At 43.6% G+C, this 22,577-nt stretch overlaps 2 protein-coding genes across 7 annotated transcripts in view; one reads left to right on the forward strand and one right to left on the reverse strand.

Moving 5' to 3' along the window:
• MFSD6 (major facilitator superfamily domain containing 6) overlaps window positions 1–2,311 on the forward strand; it is a 28,336-nt gene extending 26,025 nt beyond the window's left edge. For 3 of the 5 annotated variants that reach the window (XM_027901973.1, XM_027901975.1, XM_027901974.1), the window contains exon 7: window positions 67–2,311. In XM_027901973.1, coding sequence (XP_027757774.1) covers window positions 67–249 — 183 coding nt within the window. In that variant the 3' untranslated portion in view covers window positions 250–2,311. The remainder of the gene's footprint in view (window positions 1–66) is intronic. The other 2 variants (XM_027901977.1, XM_027901978.1) reach the window with 2 other exon arrangements.
• Window positions 2,312–5,060: 2,749 nt separating this feature from the next.
• On the reverse strand, window positions 5,061–16,281 carry NEMP2 (nuclear envelope integral membrane protein 2). Of its 2 annotated transcripts, none has more exons than XM_027901979.1 (9): window positions 16,137–16,281; window positions 13,721–13,836; window positions 12,798–13,026; window positions 12,547–12,619; window positions 11,459–11,552; window positions 10,643–10,757; window positions 9,790–10,015; window positions 7,607–7,783; window positions 5,061–5,790 (listed from the first exon to the last, which is right to left on the reverse strand). In XM_027901979.1, exons 1-9 carry the CDS (start codon window positions 16,264–16,266, stop codon window positions 5,568–5,570), a joined length of 1,383 nt encoding a protein of 460 aa, XP_027757780.1. In that variant the 5' UTR covers window positions 16,267–16,281; the 3' UTR covers window positions 5,061–5,567. The 2 variants fall into 2 exon arrangements, with proteins under 2 accessions (XP_027757780.1, XP_027757781.1); XM_027901980.1 differs by having other exon boundaries at window positions 12,798–13,019; window positions 13,714–13,836.
• Between the last annotated feature and the right edge of the window lie 6,296 nt (window positions 16,282–22,577).

The following is a 22,577-nucleotide window of genomic DNA, read 5'->3' on the forward strand; positions in this document are numbered from 1 at the left end:
TGGTGGGGACAGTGTCCTGAGTGCTTATGTTGACTTTTCCCATGCAATCCTTTCCCCTCTCTTTAGAAAATCAGTGAGAACTGCAGTGCTTCATCAGCCAGCTCAGCAAGACAGCCCCAAAATCCGACAGATTCTGGGCAGTCCGGAAATTGTTCAGCACCAACACCTACAGCAACATCAGATTCCCAAGTAGATGGCAGCCGTGTTGTGTCGGATCACGATGCTCAGCCTGCTGCTGCAGGGCCCTGAGATGCACTCATCTTATCAAATCCAGTGCATGGAATTCTGCTTCTCACCTGGGAATCGCTGGAGTAGGAGCTCAAAAGTAGGACTTCCTTCATCTTAACAATCATAATGTGATGCAGTGCAAGCTTTTAACTATATAAAGAATATTCATATGACTACACAGAGCAACATGAGCAGGGAAGCCAAAAGTTCGGAATTCTTGAGGGAAGTGATGTTGGCCAGATAGAAAGGTAGGAAGAATTCTTGGCTGCTTTGCTAAAGCTGAGTCAAGTGCTATGAGATCTCTTTGCAATCTGTAGAAAAAAAGGAGTTCACTCCTCGCTTGCTGAGGCACGGAGTGTCTGACTCGATTGGATAATTTTCTTCTTTGAATTTATTCCCAAATTAAAATGAAGAGACTTTTTAAGAGCAAAACTTGAGTTTCCCTGAATAGTCTATCAGAAAATACCAGATCCAGTAATTACAGGAGTGTCACGAAACTGTTTTTGTAAAGATTTCTCAGAAACAGAGTAGGTTTAGGAAGTGTATCTTAATGTTATGGTGACGGATTAAGTAAACCACACACGTATTCAAAGAATATGTTTTTGAAGCCGAGTTTCTCTTGTTTGAGATGAAAGGTTTAGTTCTGCGAAGCAAAGGTTTTGAACTGGCATTTTAGCGAAACACAAAAGCTGGAGGAAGGCTTCTGAAGAAGTTACCCTCAGCACTTGCAGCCCTGCAGTTGGGCATAGGTTGTGTGTGTTTGGGCAGTTTTAGGTTTGATGTTGTGTTGAGACGAGAATCTTTGATCAAGATTGCACAGCCTGAGATTGGTCAGGGGTTTTGATGGACATTCAGTCTTCTGGGGTTTTTATTTCATCATCTATAAAAGGGTTTATTTAATGCAGTATAGTTACTATGGTTATTTATTACGAAAACAGTAAGCTTTAAGTGCCTAGGGAAGGTGGGGGGTGGTAGGGAGGAAATCACCTTAAAATCTTAATGTTTAGAATTATAGGGGCAAAGTAGTTGATGCAGAAATCAAGTAGAGTGAGTGATTCTCAGGAGGAAGCAAATGTAACTCAACTGCAGTATGTTTAGGAAGTTACTTTGCCCGATGTCAAGACACTGGAGGACTTTAGATTATGTTTTGTTATGCTTCTCAATACTAACTGCAGCCAGCTTGCGTGCTGGTGCACGGTGAACATTGCTGCTGGAGGGAAATCCTCGGGCTCAGGGAGGAGTCGGGAGGGGTTTAGTCAGGATAGTGTTTTGGCCCATTTTCTTACATCAACAGCTTGTTCCTGGGGGATTCTGAGTACTCAGCTCCCTAGGGACCGAGGGAGCCTTGCTCAGCTGCCCTCCTCGAAGTCACACGTGTGTGAGGTGTCAGGCCTTCCGTGAGGAAGGTGTGTGCTGTGGGAGCGTGCAGGGAGCCAGAGGCAAGGCCGGCAGGAGCTCAGGGGTAGGCAGAGGGAGATGGCGGCGGCTGAGCAGGAAAGGGGGTGCACAGGTTCACCCGCTCTGACATCTGGTGAGCTTGACCGAAGGGGTGTCCCGTAGCTGTGCTTTAGCTGTGCTTTTAGAACAACCCACGTTCTGGCAGTGCCTGGGACCAACACCACAGACAATAAAAAGAAACATCAATGACTAGCCACTAGTTACTTTTTTTGCACTTGAACTTAAATGTACTGTACTCACGTAAATCCTCATGACTTGTCTAAGTGTCCTTTAAAATAAGAAATGTATTTATTTTATGTTTGTATAAGTTGGGGGGGAACTAAAGACTGAACAGGTGACAGGACAGAAGGATGCTAAAAATCATCTTGAGGCTAACCAACCATTTGTTGAGTTCATGCTGTACGGTGTTACCTCAGCTGCTACTGCATAGCACCTGGATTGTGAAGTGAAGAGCTTGTACACTGTGTTTACACTTCAGAATTGTGTATTTGAAATGCCTGCTCTTTTTGGAATTGTATAGTCATTCTATGTTGCAAAATGGACATGTACATCTGGATTTTGATATTTGTGGAACTCTAAAAACTGTGGTAAGAAATATAAAATATCCATAACATATTTAACAGTATCAACCTGAACTTTTATTTCATTTGCTCGTATTACAGTGTCAGCAGTGAACATAACCACCTGAACTGAAAACAATTCAATGATAATGACCTTTTACAAAGATCAGTGGAGAATCCTGAACCAGGAGCCTGGGAACTACTGTGTTAAAGCAGTGTTTCATAATAAAATCTGACTGTAGGCACTAATTCCCTTCTGTGGGGGTGCAGGACTATGAGGGATGCACACCAATGTGCATCATAAAGTGGCTGATATGGAAATGTGCAGGGCATCATTGTAAACACTGTGAAACAGAAGATAAATGTAGCATCCTTTGTTAAGGAAGAAAAGCTTTTTTAACAGGGCAGTGGATTAACATCTAGGTTCTCTTCCCAGATTTTCTGGCTGAACAGTGGACAGTATGTAGCAATTGTGTTTCAGTAAGCCTGTGTCATCTCCACGTATCACAGGAGCACTGTGCAAGCGAACTCGCTGTTGGCAGAGGGCTCCGGTCACAGCAGCTGCTTTGGGCAGGTTTTGTTTATGAAATGCTTCCAGTGTTGGAACAGACTTGTGAGGATTTTTAAGGTTAGTATTAGATATCCGCTAAAGTAGACATCATCTTTCCCACATTGCTGCACTTCTGTCTTGCATGCATGTAGTAGTTTCCTGCTCAACTTTGGATAGTATTTACCCATCCCTGCCAAATGATGGATCTCACAACTGCACAAAACATGAGTTCATTTTAATTTCTTTTTAATTTTTCCTCGTTGAAGTAGGTGTACCTGGTATTGCTGAATAATTTAGAAAAAGGGACAGTGTCTGAAAACATGGAACTGCCTGAACTGGGGGAGCTGTTCCATTTAACGTATTGCTTAGGTAAAATACTACCTTGATGCATAATCTGGGCTATTGTATATAAATACATATTATGTACTTATATATCTCCCTATTATGGAAGGAAAATCATCACCACCTCAGTAAAGAGAGGACACCCAGAAAAACTGTGTGTTTAAGCTTGGACAAATCTGATTCTCCCCCTTGGCCTCAAATTGCATGGATGGGAGTTCTTGGCTAACACTGCAAAAACACCTGTGTACTTAAAAACCTGCAAAAAACATTCAACATTGACATCTCTTCAAGGATCCTTTGGATAATCTCTAATAATTTTAAGTACTCCATCTTCACAATGGTGATACAGGTAAAGGTAAAATACATCTCATTTAGTCTCCTATGCTATCAAAGATAATGAGGCTTTCCTCCATTTTTGCAGCGGCTTGTTGCTAGTGCCATAGCCCCAGTCCAAGCCTGAGTTCCAGAGTATGGGTGGCAGTTTAGCTGTGGATTTGGTAGCAGCCTCTCTTAGGCTGAGTCTTGTTGCTCGTGGCCTTCCTGAACAGAACTCCTGCCCTGTTTTTGAATGTTGTGGAGTTAACAGTGAGTATATTTTGGATCACCTGCTTGACAGGGCTTCTTTCTGCTACTCGTGCTTTAGATTCTGCATAGGTCCTTATGCATTTATGCCTTATGGCAGTAAAGGGGGTTAAGTGTCTCTTTACTGTCAAGTGGAGTGTTTGTTCCTTGTAAAATGAAGCAAGCTGAAGCAACATAAAGGAGGAAGAACCGTGGAAGTCAGGCTTTTTGAGCACCAGCTCCAAGTCCTGTGTTTTACACAAAGGAGCTCTTGGAATACAGTGTGGCTGCCACTTCTTAGCACTGTTAAGAGGTAAGATGTTTTCTTCCTTGTGCAGTGCTGGACAACGAGAAGCACATGCACTGCTGAAGTCAAGCTGCACCATGAGGCACGTTACAAAGAACAGGTACCCCTCCTAAAGCAAATATATCCCAGTCTGACGTGCCCTTCTGGAGCACTGGTTCCTACTGCTGGCAATTCCTGGTGAGTTTTGTAAGATCAGGCAGTGACAGAATTGATGGTCTTTTGTTTTCTGCAGTTTGGAAGACAGTAAAGGAAAACAGGCAGGTAAGAACGTAAGAATATAGGGATAGTCTAAAGAACAAAAGAAGGAAATGACCTCTGCAGGTGGATGGACTAAGGGTACAAGCTCTACTCCTTAGCTTAGGACTCTGTAATACATAAGTTAAAAGACACCAGACTGCCTAAACTTCTCCCCCTGTTCTGTCTTCTCCCCACACACCTCCTGTGAGAAATCCCACAGAGGGCTGAAGAAGGGGAGGTAGGAGCCAGGTATCATCCCTTGTTGTGCCAAGAATGACTTTTTGCTTCTTACTGAATGAGCAAACTCCTGAGTAGTCTGAGGGCAGTGGAGTTCTGTGTGGCTTATCTGCACTCCTAATTACATGGTCACAGCAGCCACTCCAGCCCTGCTGACGGCAGTTTCTCCAAGCAGCTGAAACAGCCCCAGCCTGTGTGGGCTTTTCTGGGCTGTTGAGAGGCCTGGAATGGACAGAGCACCTGCCTGAGGTGAGGTGGCACTAAAACTGAAGGCAATAGTAAAAATATCTTTGGGGATGAAAATCCTCTGCTAATTCATCTGCACTGTCAGAGCTGGAGAAGCAGAGGGCTGAAGAGAGGTTTAGCAGAAGTATCCACAGAAAAGGGAAGAGTAGTGTGTAAATAAACAAAGACATGGAAAGAACAAAACACAGTATTAACTAGAACAGAGACCAAGAACGGAGCAATAAGGGCAGAGGGTGAAAAGTCAGGCAGGGTTTTGAGGAGTAAAGGGAGCTTAAAAGTGGAGAGGCAAAGTGAAGCTAACAGACATCAAGCCCAGCCAGAAGAGCAAACCAAGCTCGTTTAACTGCCTTAACTCAATGAAAAGTCTCACAATAAACACAGTTTATCAGCACTCTAATGGCATTAATAAAAGTGTTGACACACAGTGTACTTAATAAAAGCAGAGTATTAAAAACTGGTTCTTCTCCCTCTAGTGCTCAGCACAGAGGACTTGAGGATGGAAGGAGACAAAACAGGTTCCCTGTTTCCTAGAGGTAGTATCCTTGGTAGAACAAGGCATCTCGTGGGACAGGCTGCTGCCAGTACTTTCCTTGGAAATAAGCAATGTTTGCTTTCCCAGTTAAAATACCAATAGTATGAGATTCCTTTTGACTGGAACAGCCACGATGGTTTCCTTCTGTTGCTCTAATGGGGTAAAATCAGTGATACAGGAAATATTTTTTTCAAAAATCCTTGTTTGTCCACCAGCAGCCACAAGAAACGGCCAAATGGGAGCTGTCAGCCTGTATCCTTCCTTTCTGGGACAAACGTGTTTTCCCTCTCCTTTTTTATTTCCCAAAGCTCAGAGCAACTCAGTAGCATATGGAAATGAAATATGTTTATGCATTTCATCTTCATTCTCCTCATCTTCATGGATGGAATTGGCTGGATCATCCTGCTCAGACCGCACCCTTGTCTCAAAGAGCTGCTCCTCCAGGAAGGAGCTCCCAATGCCGTATTCCTCGTCGTGTGCCTTCGCTTCTGCAGGTGAGACGTGGGGAAATCCCAGAACAAAATCTGCAAACCTGCCAAATTTTTAAAGGGAGAAGTGATCAGCTGAGAAATTAAAAAAAAAAAAATACAACACCATCTGTAAATGCTGGGGATACCTGCTGTTTAAAGCAGAGATGCTTTAAGAACATGCTCACAGGCAGTGCAGGTGAGGGGAAGTTGCAACAATGGATGGCAACGGCCCTGCAGATTTTCCTGCCTCATCTTTTCAGTCTTTTCTATAGAAGTAACTTTTGCTCTTCTGGAGGCCATCCTGCAAGGTCTTGTGACTAAGCAACAATATCTGACTTCATTTCCTCATCTTGTCAGTGCTAACAGGGTAATCCAGAGTAAGCATTTGTACAGTTGGATAGGTGGTACTTGAGCTTCTAAAAATAAATGAAAGCTGTAGCATATTTGAGACAAAGGCTCTAAGAATTCTTGTAAGTTGGTATTGCTAGTGAAAGGAAATATGGGGAGAACTCTGCATTCCTGTATTGCTGTGCTATCACCTTGCTTCTGGTGCTGCATGCACACTGTGGGCAAGTCTTGCCAAGGAATTCCTGCTTTTGGTGAACCCAGAGCTACAAGCTGGGAATTCTGCAGCTGCTCCAAGTAAATGCCAAACTGGAGGTCTGGCAGAAGAAAGCATGAAATCAGCACTGTCCCTACATTTCATTTGCCACAAATCCTACTTTCAGTGGACAACTCCACTGACGAGAGAGAATGGAACTGGAGGTTTCTGGCAAGCGTGTGGGAACAGACGGCAGTTCTGACACCTGGGTAAGTGTCGACAGCGTCAGAGGAATGTATGAAAGAGGAAACGCAGCTACATTCTGGAGTTCTGGTAAACTGATCAATAATTTACATTTTAGACCTAACATTTCTGTGAGATGAATGCTGTCACCTCGCTGTTCTTGGAAGCTCTGTTAGTCTAAATGGGGAACAGCTTTGGGCTGGCTGGTTTGCAGGTTTGCCTTGTGATGAACTACCGTCTGATGCTTAATGGGAGCTTGACGGGCTTCAAATCTTTTGGTTCTCCTTTTTGTTTTTGTATTCTTACCTAGTGAACAGTTTGGAAGAAAAAGTGATGTCTCAAAAATACACATCTCCATTGTTTTTGGCAGTATCTGGTTGTACAATACTGCAATAAGCTTTAACAAGTCTTTGTGGCTGGCTAATATGTGAAATTCTGTTTCTGATATCGTAAGTTTTGGTTTTGATGGGAATACACCGTTATGATGACTAATTTTATATTCTGAAAGGTTTTCTGGCTTTGTTTGTCTGACCCTTCCTGACCTATATTTGTTTTAAGTTTGTCTCTTAAGCTATATTTATGGGATAGCTCTTCTACTTGTTATACTTGGTGCAGGCACTGATTTCTTTCTCTGTATTCTTAGTCCTTGTTATACTTCAAGTAATAGGATTCCCTGCCTGTCCAGGTTTGCAGTTGGAGAGCTTAATATAAGTAATATTTGAGTATGTATCTTCAGCCTGCCCAAATTTTACACCACAAAAAAGTGCACTCCTCTAGAACCTGAAGGAGGGCCATTCCCTGGTCAGAGAGCCACCAGCTCCTACAGCCAAACTATAGGAGCTTACAGAGGCACTCCAGGAAGCCTGGAAGTTTAATGACTGTCACTTAGCTGTGAATGTCTGCAAACTCTCAAGAGTAATTTATGGTCAGGGGAGAACAAACAAGGATTTAATACCACCAGCAAATAATTGGGAGGTGTGGCTGTGATCTTGAGCAGGATATGCAAGATAAACTCACCTGGAACGGTGCCTGAAGTGGCATTTAGGTCTGCTGTGCAATGAGTTTCCTGGTTTAGAGGAGCCAGGTTTTCTTACCTGTGTGGGGACCGGAGCTTGGACACAGCTATCCATGATGGGAAATCTGGGTTCCTGCAGAACGAGCGCAGCTCCTCCAGAGCTCTGACAGTTTCACTTTCACCTTGTTCTCGATACTCCTCTTCGGTCAGGTATTTAAACACTAACTTTTTCGATTTAAAGTGAGTCTTCATTTTTCTAGAATGAAATGAAAACAACTGGTATCTCTAAAGTCTTCTGGCACATAATTATTATCTGCCCTTTTTCTCCATTACCAGCTATTAACAAGCATTAATCAGTTCTTTTAAAAGGACAAGCTACATTTTTGCATTGAGGACAAGGAATGTAATGTTTGCTGCCCTTTTTACCCTAGGTCTTAACTGAAGCTATAAAATTTCATATAATTATATTTAATGAGCTTCAAATGAGCTTTGGATCAGGTCCTTGTTGTGTATGCATGGACTAAAATCTCATAGAATTAAATAGATGGCTGCTTGATCAGCCATTTTTAGGTGCAAAATGCAAAATGTGTCTCTGCAGAGACGGGCTGAATCAAAACCCAGTCTGCATATGTTACTTCAAAGATAAGCAATGCTCTAAGCCTGTTATGAGTTGTTCATGTTGTTTACTAGATGGCTTCCCTTAAATCTTGCTTTAAATTACAAAACTGAGTAGTCTGAGGCCAAAATGTTTACAATCTGATGTTTTTTTAGCTGCTGCGTAGCGATGTATAATATAATTAGATATAAATTAGAAAGCGTGCCATGTTCCGTTCCCTTCTGTCGACTGCTTTCAATTTAAATGTTGTGATGAGTTAAGATAAGCAAGGGCTGGATGCCCACAAAACTTTCAGCTCTGCATAAAAACACCTGCTCCAACAGCAGCATTCAGCTTTCCTCCTTATTTCCCTCTAAAGCAAGAGAGAACCGCAGCTGTTGTTCAGATCAAATCGTAAGGGTCTTGCTGGCTCAAATAATGCAAGATTCTGAGTTACTTTGATATCTCTGCAGCTCTGAACTGTGTATCTGGCATCATGTCCTCACACAGTGCTAGGCCTGGTGTTTTTAAACAGAAAAAGAAAATCATTCTCCTAAGAGAGATTTGTAGAGCTGTATTTCTTTATAGAAGCATCAGTTCATGAGAGCAACAAAAAATAAAGAACCACGTGACAAATGAACTCCAGCGTTTCAGGGTAAACAGGTATGTTCTGTGAACTTGTGGCCACATCACACTGTTTTCAGAGTGTGCTGAACCTGCTTACATCAGGTAGGTATTGATGTTGCTTTTGAAACAGCTGGTGCTTCTCAGCTGCAGGCAAAAATTGGTCTACAAGTGATAAATTCCACCTACAATAAAAAAGTTTCAACTCAGTCCACACTTCAACGTGTAGAAAGAACACAAGAGCAAAGCAGTATGTTCCTCAAACTAAAAAAATATGTAAAAAAACTAAAAACCAAATCATTTTGGGTTTTATTATTCTGCCTATTCCAGTTCTGGCCTTTGCCTCTTTGCAATTCTCTGTGGTTCAGCGGAGTCCACAGCTACAGAACAGTCTGAACCTGGATGGCATCACTGAAATAAAAACCAGATGTAAACTGGTAGGGCTTCTTAGAATTTTCATTTGAGTGCTGCACTTGTGATAAAATGTGCTGCAAATCCAAGGATGAGCAAACATGTTGTTCCCGTATTGCTAATGAAAATACTTAGCAAGGTAAGTGACATTTTTGTGGACATGTGATTTTAGTCTCTGAAGTCTATGCAATTTAACCTACAAGGACTGTTACTTTTGAACAGCTGCTTCCCTTGGTGATGGTACTGTTTTATCCCGTAAGATTCCATACAAGTTACCTGCAGATTCTCTCACTGCATGTGAAGCCAAGGCAGTATTTGCTGCACTCTAACCAACCAGGCAGAAATGTTCTGGTTACCATATGCTGCAGACTAAAAGGTGCTGCATTTGTCCTTAAGAGCACGGTCGCATTTCTCCATTATCCATAAAACAAAACTCATGCTTAAAACTGACAGATGGAAAATAATTCCTGTCTCTCAGAGACTTTTTCTGTTGCAGTTTTACATTTGGCAAAAATATGAATTAGTACTAGGGATTCCTGAATCATCATTGAAGTGTACAGGTTTTTTTCATTATCAGCCTCCAGTATTTCTTGGTGAGCCCGGGACCTGGACATTCCCAAATGGGTACAAACCTGGCTACGTGACAAGCAGCGCCAAGGGGATAACACAGGCCTTTGGAGCAGAGGCTGACTGCTATCACTGCATATGCAACTTGAGGTATGGTGACACCACAGTAAATCAAGACAAAGGCTGTTAATTGCAGCGTCCACGTGAACGAGGTTACGCTGAGTTCAGTGGTGAGTGGCCCGTGCTGATAGCAAATGGCAAAGCTGGTGATCCCAACAGCCAGAAAATACCCTGCAGGAACAGAAAAGTAGGAGAAAAAGATGCAAACTACCCCGTAAACTTTATCAGTTTGCTTCACAAAACCTGCAGCTGCTGTGAAGTACAGCCTGAATCTTGTGTTGTCTTATAGATGCCTGCACTGGTTTATGTGGTTTGTATTTCAAAGGTGAGCAGAGATCACGAGGTGATCTGTGCACAGCCTTTAGCTAATGCTGTGACCTGCACATGAATTCTCCTCTTGTAACAATGGTGCAGGATCAATAGGTTTGTCAGCCCCTGCAGCCACCTCCAGTTGGCAATTTATGCACCCGGTTTCCACCTCCAGTGAAGTACAAAGCAGAGGAGGTGCCCTTTTGCTCTTACAGGAGAAGTATGTAATGGCAAATCAATGAACAAGTAATACAGGCAAAATCTGCTCTGAAAACTTCTAGTCCACTACATCAAACTCTTTATTTAATAATACAATGTAAGTGCTCATTTGAGTGGATTAGGAACCTTTGGAATATCTCAGCATCTACGGCTTAGGAGAAAAATGTACTCCATAAATGAGTCACTTGATTTCCTTTTTTATGGGCAGGTATTCACCTGACCACTAAATTAAACCAAAATCTGCAACACATTTTTTGATAATTTTCTTACCCAACAGGTAGTTTCTGTGTTCAGACCACAACCACTGCATATTCTCTTTGAAGCAGTAAATAAAATAGAGAGAGGCCATCCAGCAGCCACTCATTAGGATCCAGAAGGTACTGTGCTGAAAATTTAAAAAGAGTAAAAACACTTAAAAAAACCCCAAAAAAATTTCAAGTCAGAATCAGGATCATTGTTTACAAAGGAACTCAGAGGCAGGAGCAGATGTGATATATTCTTTAGACCTACAGGGCTTATGATTTGCACTGAGACTTCCCCTGCACAGTCCCCTGCACGCTACAACAAAACAATATCAATGCCAAGTGGAGCAACTGCATCTCTGTATTTGTGTATCATGTCCCAGTGTCACAATATAAGCCTATTCCTGTGTATTCCCAACTAACATAACTCAGTAATATTAAGGGAATGCACAGGCTTTGTCAAAGTAAAGGATAAATTCACATCTGCCTTGCAATGAATTGCCTTTGGTGAATGGAAGAGAATCTGTCCCAGTTGCCACTAAAGCTATATTTTTATTTAGATTAATTCATAGATTCAAAAGTAAGCTTAGCTCCAGTCCAATAAAAATAATTTATGATTCAGAATCAACATCTTGTACATCAACAATCTTCAGTTTAAACCCTGAGGAAGCTAAGTAGAACTTGATTCTGACCTAATTATATTTACTTGATGCAAGCAATCCTCCAGTCATTTCAGTGCAGCCAGCCAGCCACAAAACCAGAGCAAGGTCAGAATCTGGCTCTGTACTCTCACTTCCTATATTATGATGACTATTATTATTTTGTTTTATAAATGTAGATTTACCCTTGGAATAAACCTTTTAAGTGCCAACAGGACAAAGACTAGCAGAGCAAGAAGACCCAGTGTTATTCCAGAAAGGTAAAAGAATTTGGTACTCCTGTAAAGAGAACAAGAGAGAATATGGTGAGAAGCGTAATTTTTAATCGGTTAAGATGCCAACATTTGTAAAAACAGCAGTGATCTTCAATAAGAACTTAACACAGCTGAAAGTGGGAGTTGTAGTTATATGGTTAACAGTCCTAGTTCAGATATTAAATCTGTGGAAGGAAAAATCCCCAACATATACTAAAGGTCACAGGAGTTGTTATATGGTAGGAGACTGTGTTGGGTTTTTTTAAAGCTCACACTATTTCTGATTTCATTGACCTCCTAGTCTTTAGTTATTTCATTTTCTTCTATCTACCACTATGGTTCTATACTGCAAGAGAGGTTTCATTTTAATTTAGAATGTAAAAAACCCTCCACAACCCCACAGGCTTTTTTTCTAAGCCTGTGCATTATGAAGTCTGACTTACTAATTCACAGTTAAAGCTATAAAACCTATGGCTGCTCTGCTTGTTTTAGAGGTGCCTCCTGACAATTATTTTGTGACTCATTTTGCTTTGAAGTCATGGGCCACATATTTTGCTATAATAATTAAGTATCCTCCCTTACATGCTATGCAAAACATGATGGGAAAAGGGTGGCACGAAAGTGGAGGCAGAAGAGGCCCCAGATGGCTTCATCTTAAGTATTTCTCCCCAGGAAGGCATTGTTGCTAATATGCAGCATTATTAAGCATTATTTAACCTCACTGGTCTCTAAAAGGGAGAGAGGATTCTTCTGAATCCACATACTTGCTCAGTGAGGATTGTCTTGGTGTCACCCAGTGCAGGAAGCTTGGATACAAAAACCCCCTAACCCAAGTGATTATTGGAGTGCAGCACTCCAAGGTGTGTCACAATCTGTCCAAACACAAATGGTATGAAGAAGTTTTAAATATATGTTCAGTTCCTCCTTTCACTTTCCCAAAGAACCATCTCTTTAGCTTAGCAAACAGACCAAAGATGCACAGGCTTTGGGAAAGAAGATCAAAAGCAGCCAGTACTCACCTGCTCAGGCTGTTTGCAAAATGGAACAGAAAAATTCCAGCTACAAACAAAAACAAGAGCTTTCCATCTAGCACTAAAAAAAAGGAGGAAAAAAAATAGAAATTGACTTTAGGCTAGTTCAGTCTGACATACTGATTAAATAAAACAGCAACAGAAAAGTCCCAAGCTTCTCACAGCAGAGGTGGCACATCCAGTAGCACTGGCAATACCGAGCTATCTGCAATCTAAACTCTGAAAGCTTTGGTACTTACTTTCTCGTGTCACCCTCACAGTGTACGGTACAGTTTTGAAGGGTTGTATTTTGAAACAAACATCCTCTCCGTATTGTTTTATGCTCATGGAAGTTTCTGTACATGTCTCTGGCTTCCAGAGGATTTGAACAGCACATGCAGCAAACTCAAAAACAGTTTCTGAATTCCGACAGTGGCTTTTTTCTGAAACAGGCTCAAACCTGAACTTTTCTCTGCTGTTAACTTTAACCTGGAAACAAGGAAGAGAATACACAGGGAAGTAGCTCAGAATCACTATGAGGTTTTGTTTTTCTGAGCTGTATAGCATATATGCTATACATGTGGTAAAGAAAATCAATCTTAGTTGTTTAATGTCGGTTATTTACATTATGCAAAGATTAACCATTTACAATTAATCACCTTACAAGTTGATTTAGACAACTCATCAGCAGCAATGTTCAATAGAGAGGCCTCAATCCATCCAAAAGCTCACTGAGTTTGGATGACACTTGTCCACACACAAATTTCTAACAAAACCAGTAATGCTTGACACAGTGAGCATGTCACAACTGCATTTTGTCTTCAAATGTTCACATTTCATAAAGGCGTTTGGTGATAAGCAAAAGCATTTGTTCCAGAGGTTAAGGGGGGTCCATCAGTAGAAAAGGTGTGCAATAAATAATATACAGCCCTAAGTTGATGTTTCTGTGGCACCATCATACTCTAAGCCTGGGTGACATCCTTCTAATAGAGACCAAACCTCGCTGCATCCCAAGAGAAGAATCATAACACTGCATTTTTATCACGGTCTGACCTATACACCATCGAAACTACTAATTACAGAGAGATGATGCTCTGATCTTGCCAACTGACCATGCACTTTGCTGGCAAAAGCTCACGTGAAATTTGCTGCATATCTGAATGATCCCCACATGGCCTCTTACCTGAAGAGTCGACCACAGGTACTGTAAGTGAATGGTTCTGTTTTGCACGTAGCAGTAACAGTTTTCATCCTGTTTCTCAATGACATCCATTTCCTGCAATAAGCTACAGTTTCTTCCTGGGGAGGAGAGGGAAAAACTGTTAATTTTAAGCATGAATCAAATACAAATGTATCACTTTAGTCCACTTCATTGTTATATATGCTGAAACACGTTCAGTATGATTTAGATGAAAATTCAATTTAGACTTCTAATCAAGTAATTTAGGCTCCAAAATAAACTGCAACACCTTTGAAGAAAAAAAAAAAATAGGGTGGTATTTAAAAAAAAATGTATTCCAGAAACTCCTGGCTTTGATATCAGTGTTTTGATGGCACTGGAATTGGGCCTCTGGGCCAAATTCACTGCTGGCACAAGTGGGCGTAACTCCACTGGAGTTGCCTGTACCAGTGGTGAGTGCAACTGTGGGAGTCTGAGCAGGTAAACAGGCTTACATATTAAAATAGTCATTTAGCACATGACACGGCTGCTGAGCACAGAAATCATACTCCTCTCCCTCAGAAATGTTCCTAATGTGAAATAACACAGCTCTTCTTTTTAAAACTTTTTTTTTTCCTGATATAGTTCCAGCCGTGGGACTGCACTGATAGCTCACATTGAATTAGGAATGCTATTTGTTCTAATCCTCCCGAAACCTTAGTGAGCCCCTATGTTCTTCAGAACTCAGGTTGCACTTTCAAGCAGAAATGGACCTAAAGGATTTACGGTGCAAACTTTGAATGACATACATTCCGATCCGTATACACGTGTAAAGTATACCCCACAGTGCATTACTGCAGCAAATTATGTTCCAGGAACATAATTAAAGAGAAGAATAAAGGAAATAATTACAGATCTGAAGAGAGGGACTCACCTGGCTTACTGAATAGAAAATGTAGGTCTAAGCCAAGCTCGGTAATAACTGCTAGCACACTGTCATCCACTCAGAGCAGCAAAATGAGTATGTGCAAACAGTCTCAATCTGGACAAGCAGATACTGTTTGCAGGTAAAAACCTGCTGCGTCTCTATAAGGAAGCTGAAATTAGGCTAAATTATATTTTAAACAATTTAATTAAGCCAATGAAAAACACCATGGATGTTCTTACGTAAGTTTATTACAGCATTCCAGAATTAGTGTCCACACATGATCCTGCTAAATTGGTTTAACCTTAAAATTTGGGCATTTTTATTGTGGAAAAATTAACCATCTGATTGTCATCCATGGCAAATCCAGTGGGAGGGAACACAACCACTCAGACAAGGGCTGGCTCTGCCTTTAGACAGGCACTTCCAACAAAGGTCATCAGATTAAGCTGCAAAAAGATTCATTTGTTGCTGAGGTGCTGCAAACCGACGCAGCAAGGTGGCCAGGCTGGGCACTACCCAGGGCTGAACCCAAGATAATCCAGTAACAGGAAATGGCAATACTCTCCCAGAAGGACAAAACACAGCCCAGAGCACCCACACCTTCCCTGCAGGGTGTCTTAGGATTTTCTGCCACTAGGGATAAGCTATCCATCCACATCAGAAGCAAGGTCATCCATATGCAACAGTAGCAAGTATTTTCTTTTCCCCCTTCGTTTTAAGGAATTTTTCTTGAGAAAAAGAATCTGCTTGAAACATTACATCAGCTCCATAGAGTGAAACTATCATTTTCAGAAAGGAAAGATGCTTCTGAATAGGTAACTCTGAGATGGCAGGAATTTTATGTACTGTGAGGACATACATGTGAGGTAACTCCCAAGTTCTGAGATGACAAAGAAATTTGAAATTATGAGCAATCGGCGTTTGCTGCAGAATCCGGTGGATGCCCAAGGCTCAGGATGTCAATGCAAGGAGGAAGCAGGTTCTCGAGCTCCTTACTGCTACTAAAACTGAGCGCAACAGCCTTTAGGGTTTTGACCGCCCTCAAATATGTTAATAAAAGCTCAGTTCTGCATCAAATTCCCCTGACCGCGAGAAGGCCAGAGGGAGTCGCACGGACAGCGAGCTCGCAGCCCCGCCCTCTCCGCCGCTTTGTCCGTGCGGGCACTGCCGGGCCGAGTCCCTGCGGCCCTGCCCGCCCGTCCCACCGGGGACCGCAAGGCACGGTCCCGCGGAGACTGAACTGCGATGGGACAACAGGGGCACACGGCAAAGCCCCTCAGGGCCGCGGCCGCCCCGACCCTCCGCGGCTCCCGGCGGGGCGCGGCGCGGCCCCGCCTGCCCGCCGGGCAGCGCCATGTTGGGCGGGAGCGGGACCCGCGGGGCACCGCGGAGCGGAGCGGAGCGTGTCCCCCCGCTCCCTGTTCCCAAAGGGACGGCGCTGGGGAACCCCCCAGCCCGTGACCACCCGCTCTGCCCCGCGCAGCCCCGCGGGCGGGAGGGGACGGGCAGTACCTGCTGGCGGCGCCTCCCCGCTGCCCGCGGCCGCCCCGGGCAGCGCCAGCCGGAGGAGGAGGAGGAGCAGCCCCGGCCCCGGCCGGGCCCGGCGGCGGTGCCGGCAGCGGGGCGGCCGCGCCGGACCCATGTGGCGGCCGCCGGTGCCGCCTCGGCCCTGCCGGCCGGCGAGGGCGGGGAAGGGGCGGTGCGGCCCCGCCGGCTGCGCCCCCCGCAGGGCCGCGACCGGCCCGGAGCTGCGGCTGCTCCCGGTGTGTCCCAAGCGCTTGGGGAGGGGTTGGGGAGGCCCGTCTAGGGTGTGACACCCCACCTTCGGCTTCTCGACGGTCTCTACCCTAAAGGCTTCCGTGGGGCTGAGAGGAGGGGCTTGGAAAGAAGGGGGGAAACCGTCGAATGCAATAGCTCAGCAAAAGCGTGTCCTTGCATTGTGGTCCCATCAGCCCAGCTGACCCGCAGCGTTGGCTGCCCGGTCAGGGTATAGATTGGTTCCAAACCAAAGGCTGATGTGAACAGCTGGTGACACTTCCAAACCTCAGCCAAGGCGGCTGAACGGGACAGTGAATATCGGCCTCCTTACGCATCCCGTTCTCCAGCCCCTTCCCCACCCGGCCCGAGGGAAAGGCCAGCTCAGGTCAGCAGGGTGCAGGCAACCAGCAGTGGCTGAGTCAGGCACTGAGCAACACACGTGGGTCACTCCTCTGCCCACCCAGCCCTTCCCCGAACGGAGTGTTATTAGATGCTTTGATGGAGGTGAACGTCCACAGCTTTCCCGTATTGCCTAGGCAGCCACAAGGAGAGCCTAGAGCAGGTTTCATCGTACCCCCGTCAGCTCTGTGAAGACAGGAGCGAGGTCCAACTCAGCTCAGTCCCCGCTTGCTCATCGCAGTCATTTTAGATCCCTTGTGAGTCACAGTCAGCAGTCAGGGGTGGAAAGGGCTGGAGGGGTTTTTTTTTCCTATTCTATGAAAATCGATAAACACAATTTTGCCAAGGCATTCTGGCATCACTGTTGTCTATTTTTATACCGAGCCCTACATTTGGCTTTTCCAACCTACTTGCTTTGCCACAATGGGTTCCCTTCCTTGTTCTTTAAACAACGCTATTTGTCTGCACGAAGGTTGGTTGTCGTTTTATTTTTTTTTTTAATTGTTTAGGGCTGTATCCAATTCCTGGGGGTGCCGGGATGGGCTTTTTTAGCACCTGAAGGGTGCTGCCCACTGCCTCGCACCTTGTCTCGGCGCTTACATCTGCAGGGAGTGGGCGGTGCAGGGCTGCGGCTCTCCTCGCCTCACCTCCTACGCCCGCTTGGCGCTGGCTGGGCTCGCATCTAACTGTGGATTTTTCCTCGCAAGTACTGAGGAAGTGGAGGATAAGGGCAAAAATAGTTGGGATTTGATAGCGCGTGCAACATCTGACAAACTTCAGTCTCCAAAGGAAGCTGCGATTGATTTATATCTTTGTCTTTTTGTAATTTGCGTGTTGTTTCTATGTAACTTTTCAAGCACTTTCTCTAGCAAAGTTGATGAAGAAAGAAATACAGGTGGTTCCCTGATAAACCCTTAGAAATATGTTACCTCTTGTTTGTGTGTCTGCACAACAAGGGACCATCATAGCCAAGTTATTAGAGGAATCCCTTTCACATTTTCAATTTGCAATATTTTTTCGGTTATGTTAACCTTCTTGACAGTATTTTTTCTGGGAAGGGAGAAATTCCACATTCAGTTCTTGCTTGTATTTTCATTTCTAGAGCTCTTTCCACTTCACTGCTAATTAACTTTCAATAACTGTCGTAGGGTTACAGTCAGTCAGCATGAATCAGACAGAAAATGTAGCTTCAGGGGACTGCACTCTGTCAAAAACCATTAGAAACCTTTGCTTGATTTCCAAGGAGAATATACTCGCTCAAGCAGGATACAGCAGCTATTAGGCAGTGTTCTACCTCAGTAAGAAAGCCTCAATAAAAGAGACTCCATGGTTTTGGCACAGCCCTCCTTTACGGGTGGCTCTGAGTAATTATGCAGCATTTTCCTTGCTTCACGTTTGTTTGAGTTCCTAAATGGTGCTGGTGGTGCTGCTTAGGCCAAAGTGTGGATTCTGAGCTTGAAGGCAATATTTTTACCTGTTTGCTCACAAATATAATTTGAAATGGGGAAGAAGGAGGAGGTCATTTATTGGGTGCAGGTCAGCTTGTGGAAGCTCTGCCCTTCTGAGGTCTTTTCAGTTGGGGAGAGTTGAGCGAGCTCAGCTCTTGGCTGGGAGTGCTCAGGGAAAGACTTGGCAGTGGTAGACAGCAAAGCTGGTGGTACCAGGAATGGATGACATTGCTGAGATGTAGCATGCAGAGCTCTCCAGCTCCATGCTTTTGATAAATTGCCAGTTTAGAATTAGGAAAGAGTCAGGGGAATAGTGCAGAGCCACATCCACAGCATGTGTTTTCCTCTCAGGCTTTTGGAGCCCTGTGTTATTCCACCCCATAGAGTCTGGCCCCTAAAACACTCCTTAACGTCTTCAGCAATGCCCTTGTCTAGCTGCTTAAAGGCTGACTGCAATGTTAGATCTGATATCAAATCCTCTTTGTGCTGCTGAACCCTTGTTCTTCCACAAAGACCCCAGGTTCTCACTGCTGCTGATTGATTTGGCCTGTGCAGCCATAGGAATGGGCCACAGCTGTGTGAGTCGCTGATGGGGAGGGAGTTCCTCTGTGCTCCACAAAGCCCTGCCTGCCTTGGGCTCCACTGCTCCTGGAGGCAGCCCCTCTCCCGTGCAGCGTCTGCAAGCCCAGGCTGAGGACAGGGCGCTCAGTTCTAACCCCATGAGGTAATGCTCGTTGCCCCATTGCAGCCTGCTGTTTACTTTCTAGCTGGAGCCAACGGAGGCTTTCAATTTCCAGCTGTGCTGTTAAAACCTCAACACGTTCTCCGGGTGACTAAGGCTGGTTTATTTAATTTTCGGTTTTTTCCCCCTTTGCTCTCCCTTCCCCCTCCTTGCATCAGCAGTGGGTATAATTTGTTTGCAGAGTTACAGGGTGTTTTATCTTTCTTTGGCTGGCCTCAAGTGCAGGGGGGTTTGAAGCAATGGCATTCTTGATTTCTTAGAGCTGGTATGTGGGTGTTGGATTGTGTCATTCGTAGGAGGTGAACGTCAGAGGAAGTGGGATCAACTGCTGGAGGAGGTGTGTAAGCCAGGTACTTAATATTTGGTTTCCTGGAAAAGCAAGGAAAAATAGCAAAACAGGCAGCCTTTGTATCTTTAGTTTTCCCATGAAATCAGAATAACACAATACCTGTGCATGCTTAAGCACAGTTTGAGTTGGCTTTGGTTTTGTTGGGTTGTTTTTATTTTGGGTTTGTTTTTTTTTTTTTCCCCCTTAGTTTACTCAGGATGGAGAACTACTATATTTTTTTAAAATAATTTCACATATTTTGGTGGATTCTGTTGAATGTTTATTCCAGTAATACAAATAAATTTATGTTCTGTAAGTGCCCTCACAAATAATGTGATTTATTATCAGCTACATTATGTTGTCTTTTTATTTGATGTAAAATGGTGTCTTAGAGTTAAAATTAGACAGAAGAGCCATTTGAGACTATTTTGTTCATCTCCAACCATTTTTTTAGAAGTGCATTAGTCTGAAGTATTTCATGGGCAAAATACTGAGTTATTTTGGGGGAAGAAAAATTGTCTATAAAAGAAAAGTATAGCTACTTATTTTTACAGTAGTTTTATGGTAATCTCTATTTTATTTGACAAGTATAGATATTGAGCTAGGTCGTACTCTGCTAGGAACATCTCTTTCTCTTAAACTGTTCTAGGTAGTAGGTACCTTTTGCAGTCCTTGCTCAGACTAAGCTTAAAAATTAAATAGAGAAATTAATTTTTTAAAGTGTACCTGTGTCTTATCTTATGGATTAGGTAAAAGGACTATAGCAGCTTTCTTGGTATTTAACTCTACGCTTATTTTCCCATTGCTGTCAAAGGAACCTGTAGGTCAGGAGAGAGGAAAGCTCAGCCAGCTGATAGTGAAGTGTTCTCGGGAGGACTTGTCTGCTCTTGCTGGAGTCCTTCCCTCTGACTTTAGTGAAGGATTCTGGTGTAAATTTATGGATCTCATTGATATTATTCCTGATTTACACAACAGTAAGCAGTAAGTAAGCACAACAGTAGGTTAAGTACCAGTGGGCCTTAAATATTTATCTGGTTTATTTTTAGAATGGCACTTGCAGCTATTTATAGAGCAAGGAAGTGGTGATATAAATCTGACTGGATTCCTCCTTTGCTTTGAATCCGCAGTACAGAAGCAGTTGGGGGTTTTTGACCATGAGCTCTTATTTACTATGTTAAATTTGCTCTGATTAATATGTTATAGACTTCATTTTTCAAGGGCCTCTTAAGCCCTGCTTGTAAGCGTAAGGGATCTTGTCACTTCTCTAAAGGAGAATTGATGCAGCCTTAAGAGCAGCTGAGAGATTGCCCTGTGGTGCTGTGCAGGCACTAATACCTTACATGGAGTTATCTGTGGGGAAAGGTCCCAGGAGAAAACACACTTACGGTTGGCCCTTTTCTTGCTAACAAAACCCTAGAATAGAATATATTCTGCAGTGATAGGCCTTGCTGGATGTAGGACAGGCAGGTGGGGTTGCTGCTGTGAATGAGCCTGTTTCTGTGCCAGTGTGGTAGGGAAGGACATTCCCTCTGAAAAGCAACGTGAGGGATAAACTAGGCCGGTGGATGGAGATGCCAGAAAAGAGCATGTGGTTATATGTGCTGACTCAGAAATTACCACTTTCGGCTCTTGGGCCGCAGGTTTATATGTGGCTTTGTTTAGCAGTTACCTAAATCTGTTGTTTTCTTTTGATTCCAGATGGTTTGTGGTAAGTAGATTGGTGATCCCAGCCTGGCCTTTAGCTGGCAAAGAACTGTATCACAAAAGCCAAGCCCTACCACTAATGTTGGCATCCCGACTGATAGTCTCAGACCGTACCCAGGGCTTCACTGCAGCTGAACAGCCCTCACCACGCACAGACAGGCAGGCAGGTCACCACCTCGCAGGACTGGTTTAGTTGCTGCATCCCTCCTGTGGAGAAAGGTTTGCCCACTGTCATGAACTTCAAAACATCATTCCGTATTTAATTTAAAAACAAACCTTGAGAGCCTGGGAAGGAAAGAAAACCAACAGAAGAAGTCAACCCCCCGTGTTTGCTATGAGAAATCACAGGAGGTGGCATAGCTTTGTCAGGAGGCCATGGGAGCAATGTTTTGTTTATGGATAAGTGTATGACTGTCTGTTTTGTACCTTCAGATTTATCTTTATATTGACTGTTGTTTCTTGTTACTATGTGTATGTAATAGCCTTCAGTAGTTTTCCTGGGATTTGATGAAGAACTTTTGGAAGAATGAAGTGCTAGCAGTATTAAACAAATGTGAAAAGAATTATTCTCTTTCCAACGTTTCTTGAAGTTAAATTTTAGCCCCGATGTGCTCAGCTACATTCAGGATTAATCTCTGTATTGTCGAAGGAGCTTGTCAAGGTCTTTCAGATCAAAGGAGGCTGTTTTGTATTTAGAAGATTCTGATAAAGTCTTCCAGCTCTTGGGTACAACACAAAGGCAACCCGTGGCTCTCTACTTCTGTTCAATCCATAAGTTTTCAGGTGTCTTGCTGCTTCCTATTTTCTTCTACGTGTGTGCTCTGACAGGTCCAGCTCAGGCAGGTGGCCATTAGCACAGCCATAACCAGGCACTTCCAATCTACCTAAAATATCTCCTTGTTCTCCCAGAGCCTGTCTGGTCAGGGTTGTTGATAGTTTCTTTTCACAGCTTGCTGTTGCTTACCAATGCACCGCTGTGCACCTGCACCCACATGAAATCCACTGGTGCACAATTCCTGTCACTGGCAAAGCGTGCCAGCTTGGTGTGCATCCCCTCCCTTCCCAGCATGCCTGGCCTTTTTTAATTCCTACTTTTCCTGCTTTCAGACATAAGTCCTCCTTCATTATACAGTTTCTGTGCACTTCTGAACAGGCAGTTTAATAACTTTTTTTTTTTTTTTCTCGTCGATTCAGAATTTTTTGACTGCTGCATTTTTCCTATTCAGGTATAAACATGGGAGAGACTAAGAAATAAGTGCTATGGAATGATTAGGTAGAGATATGCCAGTGGCTTTGCTTGATTAATGGATTTACATGACCCATAGGCAGCTTTTCAGTGTCTTTCTCTAAAACAAGTAATTTGATTAAAGGGCTCTTTTTTTTTGGTAAAATACTGATAGGAAAGTGATGCACGTATGAACATCTTGGATAGGATGTACAGTCATTTTGCCCCACTAGTCACAGCCACTCCTACAGGTACTTGAGGAATGCAGGATGTGTCCCAAACAGATCTTTCCAAATATTCCCTGGTGGAGTCATTTCAACCTTTCCTGACATCTGTATTAGCTCTTGCT

This window comes from Empidonax traillii, unplaced genomic scaffold, assembly GCF_003031625.1.
Source record: "Empidonax traillii isolate 1590-97213 ecotype Southwest subspecies unplaced genomic scaffold, ASM303162v1 scaffold830:size275092, whole genome shotgun sequence".
NCBI lineage: Eukaryota > Metazoa > Chordata > Aves > Passeriformes > Tyrannidae > Empidonax > Empidonax traillii.

What these genes read in the sequence shown, in the direction of transcription:
- NEMP2 (XM_027901979.1), bottom strand. Translation starts at nt 16,266, where the DNA reads ATGGGTCCGGCGCGGCCGCCCCGCTGCCGGCACCGCCGCCGGGCCCGG. An exon ending in ACACAGAAACTACCTGTTGG is followed by an intron (nt 10,016 to 10,642) that starts GTAAGAAAATTA and finishes CTGTTCCTGCAG; the next exon opens with GGTATTTTCTGGCTGTTGGG. An exon ending in AAGCTCCGGTCCCCACACAG is followed by an intron (nt 5,791 to 7,606) that starts GTAAGAAAACCT and finishes AAAATTTGGCAG; the next exon opens with GTTTGCAGATTTTGTTCTGG.